The following is a 12,000-nucleotide window of genomic DNA, read 5'->3' as shown; positions in this document are numbered from 1 at the left end:
GTAACAAAAGTGGCAGTTCGACTGAGAGGCGCAGGCAGATGGATGATGGAAGCGTGAGAGATGTGAGAAATACAAAAAAAAAAAAAAAAAAAAAAAAAAAAAAAAAAAAAAAAAAAAAAAAAAAAAAAAGAAAAAAAAGTAAAACTAAAAAAACAAACAAACACTCTGCCGGGCGAAAATTTCGGAAACAAAGGGAAAAAATGTAATCTCAAACGTATATGATAATTGACGATTTGACGAATTTTAATTATAGACATTGACGCGTGCGAAAGTTTTGCTGATCACATCACAATCGGGACGAGAGGCAACATTTGATGACGCGCGCGATTTATAAATTCACGCGGACGGAACGAAAAATTTAAAATACACACATCGATTATTAAAAGTAATTTTCTTTTCTCTCTCTCTCGATATCGCCTGATACGATATGTATGCGTCATCAAACTGTGTGCTGTGTCACCACCCACGTCCAAAGATCTGTGCATCGTGTTCGACAGTTTGTGTGTTTATTTTTCACAGCTATTTATATACGCAACTGGAAGAAATGCAAAAAGGTGACGAAACGAAGGAATGGAACGAGAAAACGTAAAAGAAAATAAAAAACCAACTCGCAAGAGAGAGAGAGAGAGAGAAAGAAAGAGAGAGAGAGAGAGTGAGAGACATCCGTTGACGAACACATTGGAAACATACAACATCGGGTGGACGAATGAGACGCGCAGGATCAGATGGAAGCTGCAGTTACACATAAGACAAGAAACTGTTGTCGGCGTGTAATGGTGCGTAAACGACGTGTACAACGATCGCGGCAAATAGTAGTAGTAGTAGTAGTAGTGTCGTCTAGAAAAAACCACTAAGATTTTTGCGTTCTACAAAACAACCACTTCTATACTCTAAGCATACCTGGTACAATAGCGACAGTCTTCAAGGCTCGGAGGACTCGAAATGTCCTGAGAGCGGCAAGGTTGCCTAGATCTATGCCCATCGTCACATAACTGCAATACACCCGAACATCACACACATTACAGTGACAGATACAAACAAAAAGACAGAAACAGAAGAGAGTTAGAAAAAGATCGGGGGGGGGGGGCAGAGGGGGAGAGAAGAAATTGGTATGAAAAAGAAATTTACGCATACGGTCGAAAAAACTCGCTACTTTCTCCTAATAAAAGGCCTACCTAGAGAGTTTGCACGAACTGCAATGTGTGTAATCGTATGTATATAATATATATATATAATATAAAAAAAAAAAAAAGGTAGCTATTACTGCATGCACGATTCTTCAACGTAACACGCCGCGCTCCGCTTGCCACGAGAACAAGATTTTTCAGATTTGTTATTTTTTGTTTACATAGTGTATTAAAAATTTTTTTCTCAGATATATTTGTCACGCGACATAATACTCGTCGCGTTAACACATTCTCTCTCCTCTGGAAAGACAAACGAGGTTCTTTTTTTTTTTTTCTTTCAAGTTTCCAGTTGAAACTTCTCTCTCTCGTTTCGAAGTGAAAGTAGTACGGCATTATAATTTCACCGACGGCGCGCTATAGCTCCGACCTCGGAGCGTGATCTCGGTCCTTCGAAGTGGGACGTGAAATCTGTGATTGTTTTCCGATATTGCTAATATCACAGAGAGAGAGCGAGAGAGAGCGAGAGAGAGAGAGAGAGAGAGAGAGAGAGAAAGAGAGAGAGAGAGAAACATTTCGCGCAAAAATGAGACCGATTTCTCTCCGTATATGAGATACACGGTGCGGATCGCCGGTATAGGTCATATACAATATCTCGTAGCACACGATCGGCGATGTTACGATGCGCAGTCGAGTACTCGGTTATCGAGTAGAAAAAACGTGTACACGTATCGATCATCTATGAACAATATTACTGAAGTAGAAGAATATATATATGTATATATATATATATGTATATATGTGTGTATATCAACACACATGTATGTATATATATATGTATATATATATGTATAAGATATGTACTAAAAACTACAACAATTAGTCAACTGACTTAATCGACTCGACGCAGAAAGTAAACTAATGTCTAATCAACGTATTACGATGGCAAGTAAAGAACTCTTTGTTTTAAAGTCACTATATATATATAGGTATATATATATATATATATGTATATATAAAAAGAGAAATAATATAATCTAATCCCTATCTATATAGGTAAACTAATTTAAGTAACCTAGAGTAATTACACCCCACATAATGTATATATATATGCGTGTCTACGTGTAAAATTGTGAGGCGTGATGTGAAACGTAAGTAAATCGAGTAAAGATATATAATAGTATAATACGTAATCGATGCTACGAATATATAAGTCTTACGTTATAGCGTACTCAACGAGATCTAGCGAAGAAGTCTACTGTCATAACCTGGAACGATCTAATCTTGATGTGCTAATTAACGTTTTCTCTTTTGTTTTCTTTGCGGTTTTTCTTTTTCTTTTTTTCTTTTTTTTTTCTTTTTTTTTTTGCGTGGACTTTTTGCCTCGACGTATCCTCGTCGTGCGAGCGTCAAAATCGTCATGATTTCACCATTTATTTGTTGTCGTCGTCGCAACGTTAATTTCGCATCAACGGCTGATTATTAATTAATTTCGCTCGTTACCGTTATTTTCGCTAGAGTGAAAAACCGATTCAACGGGTCTCAGATTGGCGTTTTAATTTTTGAGATTGCAAAAAAATCTCGGCGGAAACGAGATTCGCGAAATTCTCCGCGATGACACTTAACGACGACGAAATAATGACAATTTTTTTCGTTCCTTTACATCCACCATGTACATATATATATACTCTACCGTGTGATAAACTCGCGTTTGCTTACTTTTTTTTTCGGTTTACACGCTTCGTTTTCGCTTTTCTCTCTCTTTTTTTTTGTTTTGGTTTTATTAAAGAACAAGTTTTTAACTACTCACGCTAAAGCTATAACTACGAAGTCGAGCCAATTCCATGCATCTCTAAGATAGGTAAAAGGCTGCAGAATGAAACCCCTCGCCATCACCTTAACGGCGGACTCAAATGTGTAGATGCCCGTAAATATCACTCTGAAAACAACAAACACACAACGCTCAGCGTTTTTAAGGTGCGTTTTTCAGGTCCGTTGATTTTTTTTGTTTTGTTTTGTTTTTTTTTTTTTTTTATCGCTCTTATAGAGCGTTTAGAGTCTCTCGCGAGAATAACGGATTTTTCACACACGTTGTGTTACGGCACAATCGCGCTACTTTTACGCGCGATCGCAACTGCAACACAACAAATCCATCCGGTTAGGTTCACAATTATTTTTACACATATATCTCTTTCTAACAATGTAACAGCTATTTTATTAATATAAAAATCGTACCTAGAGTACATATCTAACAATTAAGTTGTAAATGTGAATTTCTGAAATTTGAAGAGAAAAATACATGCGAACGAAGAAACTTTTTTTCCTTTTTAAACAGCAATCGCTGTTGTAATAATAATAATAATAATAATTAGTCTACAAATTTCGGTGACGCAATCTCCGACAATTTCTAACATATCTATTTTATTGCGCATTGATATATGTATATTAATTAATTAATAAAAAAAACTACCACAGTATATTCGCATCAGGCGCACGCGAACGAAGTGCTCGGAATAAAAGAGATGTGTGTGTACATAATGAATTAGTAAAAAAAGAAAAAAAAAGACACACACATTGCAGAGCAATCTGTGCGCGACTCGTCGACTTTATCGATTACAAAAAAAAGAAAAAAAACAAGAAATAATATAGAAATCGATAGAAATCTCTCATTAAAAAAAAATAAATAAATAAATAAAATCAGAAATTGGACGCTTGCACGTTTCCCGTGTGAATCGTTCGCGCGATTTTGCCCGGTGTGCTACCTCTAAAGAGACTAATACGTAACTTACCAACGGAACACAATTTATCACAGTCTCTACTCATATATTAGAGCTATAACACGTATAGAACAATTACTTGAAATATCTATTCTTTCATGTAACATGTGTCGCCGTAAGCCTTCGATGAGATTCTTTCCCAGATTACGTTAAAGTACGCGAAGTGAACTACAACGCAGACTCTCTAAACTCTGGAGCGGATTGTTTTTGTTTAAAACAAATCGCAGCTAAAGAAGTCTCTCTTGAGACTTCAGGAAAAGAAAATCCAGAAAAATTAACTGACAACGATATAAAAACGCATCTCCAGCTTAGGCACTTCTTGGCACGCTAAAACTACGTTAAAAATTCGGTGTCACTTAAGAACAAGCTTAAGTGTGTCCCGTCCCCAGTCACTGCAGAATTCTCTCTCGTGTGTGTGTGTATCTCGAGGGGATAAAAAAAAAAACAGAAAAAAAAAAAAAACAAAGGCGATTGTATATTTGGCCATTCGCGACGTTAAAAGTGATCAATAACGTTGCGGCTAATTTTGGAACGACGTTACTTTTCTCATAGATTATTCATCCTGCGATTCGATTCATACTGCGATTATTATTCGTTCGAGTGTCTTTTCGTTTCGAATTGTGATCGGGAGGTCACGAGAAAAATCGAATTCCGCTTGTTAAGAGTGTAGTTTCTATTTCGTTTTCGTGTTTCTTATTATTTTTATTTTTTTTTTACTTTTTTTTTTTTTTTATTTTCACGAACCGTCACATGAAGATGAGAAAAGATACTCACTCGGTTGATTCGACGGTAGGCGTGGTGGGCATGATCATGAGTATACAGTTAACCAATATCGTGGTGATGATGAAGAGGGAAAAGAGCGGGTGAACCAATATGTAAATGGCCACGCGTCGTATTGGGTTGAACGGGTCGAGCAACCACATCGCATCCGTGGCCGAGAACCTGAATATGTCCTTTCCCTTGCTAATGACGACGAAGGTCTGCGAACAAACGCACAGGATTCTCTGTACAATGCGACAATCTGTAAGAATTAGTAAGGACATTTTTTTTTAACACACAAAGTCGAGAGAAAGAGGGAAAGAGAGAGAGAGAGAAGAGAGAGAGAGGGAGCGACTCGAAAAATCAAGTTTCCTCTCTTTTTTCTCTCTCTCTCTCTCTCTCTCTCTCTCTCTCTCTTTTTCTCTCATTTTAATAATTTCCAACTCTTCTCGTACGTCCGCGGGCTTTAAATTATAAACGGCTCTTTTTTTGCACAGACATATACGAGCTTTTATATCGAGCTCCTCATCGTCGGCAGCTGTAAAAGAGTTACACGAAGCAATTACGAAAGTTACGAGAGTCAAAGTTTGAAAATAACTGCAGCAGCAGCGGCGGCGGCGGCGGAGGCGGTCGAACGCCGCGCTCGTTCAGAACCCAGAATTCTAATAATTCGCTGCATTTTGCGCGAGACTCAGAGCTGCCTCGAGGTAGAGTTAAACCAATTAGTGCGTCAATGGCTGAGGTACCCTTTGATTATGGTAGAAGGTATCAATATCCTCGAGAGGTGTGGAGGCCAACTCGGGCGGGAATTCGTTGTGCAGTCGGACCGGGATCGGCGCTCCCTGCTCGAACATTGGATCCGGCTGAGGACCTTCGTCCTCGTCCTCGTCGTCATATCGTACCTGCGGGAACAAAACGCTCGTAAGATCATCGCGTATACGCGCGAATTTTTTTTTTAATTCTGCGTGTCGGTTTCTCGCCAGTATTTTTTGCTCGGCACTTTCGCGAATCTTCGAATGAACGAATATTGCAAATACTAAATTGAAAGACTATATAATTCTTTAAATTTCTATCAAGAGAGCCAGAATTATTCGAGTAACGTAACATTCCTTTTTTTTTCTTTTTTTTTTTTTTTTTTATCGCGAAGCGAATATGTCAAGGATATACGTGGATAACATCGGCGTGTATGGGGAACAAAATCGACTTCGGCCTTGTGGCGCTTTCAGTTTTGCGCGAAAATCATTTTTGCATTTTATCATTTCTGTATCAAAAAAACGCGCATGCAGGATCAGACCCCGTCGTCCCACGTATATCGCATTTTATATTCGAAAAATATAAAAATAATCGAGCAATCGATAGTATAAATATTTCCAAAATATCGGTTTCTTCGAATCGTAAATTAAAACGAACAATAGACGTGTGAGTTATGTATGCGCATTTGAATTTTCATCGATAACGTGTTTGTATATGCATAGGATGTGTGCGCAAATTTATTGCCGACTACATTTTCGCCGATTTTGCGCTACTCGTATACAGCGCAAGAAATTATTTCCTCCCTCCTTTCTACGCAAATAAAAGTGTGCAATTAATCAAAGTTTGTGAATATTTTTCGTAGAAAGAAATTTATTTATCGCATTTTTTGTCTATAATTGTTGTTTTCATACCAAAGTTGCTGTTTTTTATATTTTTATTATATTTTTGTTTTAAGAGAGAACAGACTTGTTGCTGCTTCGCCCTTTAATGCGATTTTGTTACGATTCTTTTTTTTTTTTTTTTTTCATCTGTGAAATTTATTTTGCGTTTTTGACAAAAGTATTATTTACAAAAACAAGAAGTTGTACATGCGTACAAACAATATATTTGCAAATACATTCCGAATGCGCGTCGATACGCATATACATAGCAAAGAGACACATAAACTTAACCTTCCGCACAGAAGAGAGCGAAAACGCGAACGTTTAAAGTATTCAACGACGTCGTATGAATATTCGAACAAATCGAGCTTCTTTGGAAATATTTATTCGTTACTTTTCTTTGTGTGAGTGCACCAGTTATTCATAACCCGCTTTTAGATAAGCCCCGGTGTGTGTGCGATATATTGCGTCACAAGAGTTTTTGTATCGGCGTGTGCGTTTCGCGAAAACGAAAACTCTTCCCGATTGTGAAAGTTGCAGCGAAAACTTGTGTGTGTGTTTAAACAAGCGTTAATATCAACGTGTGTGTGTGATCAATCATTGCGAGCGTAATTAAAATTCTCTCGAGCCAGATTTCCTGAACGAACACAGGAAATGTTAATTTCGCGATGCGAAAAAAAAACACTTACTTAAATTATGTTAAATTTGTGCAAAAATTCAAGCTTGTTATTATTTCATAAATTATTTCGTAAATTATTTCGCAATATAAAATCAAATATAAAGGTAAAATGTTTAAAGAAGAATTTAAAAAATTTCGAGAAAACAGTCCGTCGCGGATGGGCAAATTCGCGAGATATCTGCACGGAAAAAGATTTGTTAGAACAGCAAGAAATTAATTACTATACGGCCAGCAAGAAGAAATTGCTAAGCCAATGACGAAACTAAAAAAATCCAGTAGACAACACAGTTTTCTTGCCGGCCATATAACAGGCGAAATTTTTTTTCCGTGTAATTATTGTGTAACAATTACATGTACAATCATACAGAAGATTGTTTTGGTTGTACACGCGGTTTTTTACATAATTCTATATAATTACACACAACCGAACGTACATTGAGAAATAGCCCATGCACGAAGGACGTTTTCTTGCCGGTCATGTCAATAGCAAAACTGTTTTTTTTTTTTTTTTCGGAAATCGCTCGTACTGCAAATAAGTCGGTGCTAAAAGCGGGTCGTGAACATACGAACCTGAGGAAACACGTCCAGACCAGCCTGGACTTTGGCTTCTCCCGCGGTCGCGATTATCTGGATCGCAATTATAAAAATGCTATTTCCTATTTTACGTTTCTATGTTTGTGACTCGACTGATGCTAAAGTTCGCCTAAACGCTAGACACAGAGTATAGGCTTTCTCTACTACCCTATGTAGTCTCTATAGTCTTTCCGTTTTGCCGTACACAACGGAGGTGTATCTAGCAGGTCTTCATCTAATGTAGTAACGTCGCGCGCAAATTGATACAAATTGCGCACGCTTAGCAAATAAACGTCTCGGTCAATAAGACGCTGTCCCTGTTCCGTAGAATTTATGCCGAGAACGAACGTGGGTCGTTCATTCTCCACCGCAGCGCGCTCTCGTATAAAATTTACGCGCGACGGATGCGAGAACTTAACGTCGCTTTAAAATAAAATAAAATAAAAAAAAAAAAAACAAAACGAAAACTTATTCGTCGCAGTGTGTCTCGTCTCGTGTGAAGGAACGTCCGAAATGGATTTCTCGCGTGAACAAGAGGGAAATATAAGATCCGGCTACGACGCGGTTGTCTCAAGTAGAGACAACAAATTCTTCTATCTCCGCGTAGTTCTTCTTCCTGCCGTATAGAAGAACTACGCGCGTAATCGAAATTTCTTTCTTAGGCGCGGGTGTCCTTAATAAGAAAAAAAAAAACAAGTGTGTTACGATCTAAGATGACTAAAGTCTAAATTGCACCACAAGCCAAGTGTGTTTGTTTCTCTGAATGGTCTCTCAGCGCAAAAACTTCTTGCGGAGCGTGCTCGTGCGTGTATCGAAGAAAAAAAAAACAGGTTATATCCGCGCTCGTCGTCGAATCCCGAAGGGAGACTTTTCTCGATTGGAAAAATTGCAAAGGTTCGCATCATCGAAAGTCCGGACCCGTTCGAATTCGACCACGGGACGGAAACGTGACAAGCATAGCGTGCGCGAGAGGCGCAGGCTCGAAAGGCTAGTTTGGACCTGGTGTTTTATTTATTTATTTATTTATTTCTTTTTTTTTTTTTAAATTGATATTAAAACTAATAATCTAACAATCTAATAATCCCATCCGGAAAGGCGTGGCGCGCGCCGCGAAGACCTTGTCGCCTTGTCCGAGGTCTTCTTTGTGAGATAAAACGTGAGTTTGTGTGAATTCCTATTGTCGCGACTGTAACTCTGCTATAATAAATCAATAACGCGATTCCGGAAGAACACGGGGCGGCTCTTATCAGCGACTCGCGCACGTCGCTCGTTCGAAGCTGCTGATGCGGTGCACGTTAAGTTTGTTCGAACAAAACGAAAAGAGGAATATGAAAGTAAGTTTTATACACAACGGCGGCCAAGCGTTTCACATACGCACGAAAACTACGTAAGCTTCACCAGGCGATCTCTCTCGCGGCTTATCCCGCTCGAAGCATAGCATTACACGAGCGATGATATGTTGTATATCGCTGTGCGTCACACTGCGTGTTCACGTGTCGCGCCACTTCGTGGGCGTTCGACGGTCAAACTTCTCAAGATCGTACTCATATTCCTCGTTAGGAATCGCTTATGTTTATAATTCGCGTTTATTGCCTCAACAAGAGCGAATATGGCGCGCCGCTCTTTCGAGTCGAAAGTCATTGCACCTTTGAACTCGGAAATCTCGGAATTAATTGAAGCGACAAAAATTGCGTTGACTCGTAAAAAAAAACATCAGCAAAACAAATTTTATCCGATGTTGATTGACACATATTATTAGTTTATCGACTCTCCCGTTTTGCTCTTGAGAACCAAGAGAAGAATCTCGGTCACTTGACTCCCCCCATGCGAATATTATACGCGCTCCAAAACGATGGAGAACGCGCGGGAAGACTTGGCAGATGCTTCGAGGAGAAAAGCCGCGCGCGCGTTTTCACGTAAGCAAGCAAAAGCGGCAGCTCGCTTCCGATCGTAAGACGTCAAGACACTTGCGAAGAAAAGTGTGTATTGTGTGTGTGTTAGCAAACAAGGGACAAAATGTATATATATATATATATATATATATATAGAAGCAACACGCTTTGTATCGTGTATGTTTGTGTTCGTGTACGTGTGCGAAGTGTCATCGGATGTGTTTTTTTTTTTTTTTTTTTTTCGGCCACGATGTAACATCGCGATAAAAATGATACTTCGACGAAGGCTCGCGACATTGAAAGAGATACAATAGCGCGCGCGCGTTCTCTCTCCTTCGCTAAGAATAGTTTCTAAATTAATTAATCAGAACGTTTCGAATTCAATGCCTCGGATTAAACTTGCACACGGATGAGTATTTCGGTCGATATATCGACTTGAGATGATAACATAACGGAATCGATATACACCGTGGCACGCGCGGACGTGGCTCAGGGATTGGAAACGACTTCTCGCGTTTAGCGAGAACCGTTTAAAAATTATCAGTGTTAAAAGCCGATTTCTCGTCTCGGAGCGTGTGACGTTTGAGAAGAATAAAAAAATTTAAACCACAAAAAAAATCGGAGCTGCGAACAATTCCATTTGGCAAAAAAAATATTGCTATTGTAGTTCGAGACGGAAATAAAATTCGCTTTATATCGTGCGTCACGTTGCGCATCCCGTTCTACTTTAAAACACGCGAAGGCAGCAATAATAAACGATAAACATTTTATGAGAGATTTTTTTTCCGAGAGAACAGACGCATTTGAATAATAAATCGAATAAATAGAAAATTAATAGAAACACGATTTGCGAGAAAATCGATACTGACAATACACGCAAAATAAATTGTCGAGAATTTGATTAATTATTGAAGGTAGGTAGTTTTGATTTCGCTGTAAAATGATAGACGAGAAAAATTGTTCGCAACTGTTGTCGAGAAACGTCGAAAGATCTCTCTCTCGAGAGTTTCGTTTTTTTTTTTTTTCGTTGTTTCCGTTTTCAATCCCTGCGGAAGAGAAGAAATGGTGTGAGCAGGTGTGTGGCGTCGAGCGGTGAGCGACGCGTGTCTAAGTCAATCGATCAGCCAAAAATGATGCCGAAGTGAAGGAAAAATTCATGAGCATATGTCTGTGTGCATGTCTGTTTTTGTTTTTTTTTTGTTTTTTTTTTTATTTGTGTGTGCGTGTATGTCGGGCGTAATGTGACGTGTGTGTGTGTGTGTAATGTTTTTTAAGTAAGGTAAGTCGGATGAGATAGAGAGCGATATTACTTAGCGTGACGTAACGTCTTACTTCTTTTTTCTTTTTCTTCCGTCCAAAACCTTCCTGAAATTGAAGAAATGGAGAAACAGTCGTTACACACAGAGATACAGAGAATACAAGGGGGTGGGGGAGGGAGGGAGGGAAAAAAGGTGACGAACGAAAAGAATTTGAAGGTAAATAAAGAAGAAAATGATGATTATATGCTGAATGTACAAGAGTTCGGGCGCGACAAAGATGAAAGAACGATTTACAGCTCTCGAAAAGAAGAAGCTAGGTCGGGTGGATTTAGAAAAGATAAAGAGAAAGAGAGAGAGAGAGAGAGAGAGAAAGAAAGCTTAACCGCAGAGAGAGAGAGAGAGAGACGGGGGAGGGGGTGAAAGGACGAGGAGAAAAAAACACACAGTATATTACACGACACAGACGTATACGATCAGGGAAATGTACAGAGCCGAAGGAAAAGAGGGTTTCCAAGCACATCAAACTTGATCAGGACTGGATTAACTGTCGAAGAAATCGCTCTTTGTTCGGAAATCCGGAGGTACTTTTCACGATGGAGATTTACAGACTCCGATAGTTTAGCGAGAACGATATTTCCGCAACCGAGAGTAAGTCACTTGCGTCGCAATGTGAGTATATCTCCGGAATTATTAATTCTGTATATAAATTTTTGATCCTCCTTGAGATGCATCACGATGATAATCCAGTCTCGATCACGCACTCTCTCGCTCTCTCGTTCTCTTTCTCTCTCTTTCTCTCTCTCTCTCTCTCTCGTTTTCTCCTTGACCTTTCCATATTGCTGGAGAATAATACAAGGCGGCAATAAAAGGAGAGGATTTGCGCCTCTTCCGGTGACGCAAAAGCAACACTCAAGTGTCGCAAGTGATCGATGCCGGAGACGCGAAGTGCGCGCGTCCGCGGGATAAAAAGTGACAGATCTCGATAAATAAAAATAAAAAAAAATAAATAAATAAGTAAATAAAAAAAAAATCCTCTCCTTTCACCAGCGCGCTGTTACGTTAGGCTCGGTGGCAAATTAGAAGGAGCGCTAATTGTAAGGATATGTGGGACTTGTTCGCGCGTTGTTGGATTTACATTAATAACACGCTCTCCTCCCCCGGTGATAATCATCGTCTGCACCGTCGCGTGGCATTCGCAGCGCGCGCGAGTTATTCATTAGCGCGAGTGCCACGAGAGGGGCGTGCGAATCGGGGAGAGCCACACACGATATATACGAGCGGTATTTTTTTTTTTTTTTTTTTT

General features: G+C 39.3%; 1 protein-coding gene across 1 annotated transcript in view; it reads right to left on the bottom strand.

Moving 5' to 3' along the window:
- Positions 1 to 883: 883 nt before the first annotated feature.
- Positions 884 to 12,000, bottom strand: part of LOC109857373 (sodium channel protein para-like) — a 28,602-nt gene continuing 17,485 nt past the window's right edge. The window contains exons 5-9 of the mRNA XM_020433600.1: positions 10,771 to 10,803; positions 5,407 to 5,562; positions 4,676 to 4,881; positions 2,935 to 3,063; positions 884 to 992 (exon numbers count right to left, since the gene is read on the bottom strand). Of these exons, the coding sequence (XP_020289189.1) occupies positions 884 to 992; positions 2,935 to 3,063; positions 4,676 to 4,881; positions 5,407 to 5,562; positions 10,771 to 10,803 (633 nt within the window). The remainder of the gene's footprint in view (positions 993 to 2,934; positions 3,064 to 4,675; positions 4,882 to 5,406; positions 5,563 to 10,770; positions 10,804 to 12,000) is intronic.

The sequence above is a fragment of the Pseudomyrmex gracilis genome, unplaced genomic scaffold, assembly GCF_002006095.1.
Source record: "Pseudomyrmex gracilis isolate BER0280 unplaced genomic scaffold, ASM200609v1 scaffold_156, whole genome shotgun sequence".
Taxonomy (NCBI): Eukaryota; Metazoa; Arthropoda; class Insecta; order Hymenoptera; family Formicidae; genus Pseudomyrmex; species Pseudomyrmex gracilis.
The sequence above is the reverse complement of the archived record's forward strand: the minus strand, read 5'-3'. Positions and strand labels throughout refer to the sequence as shown.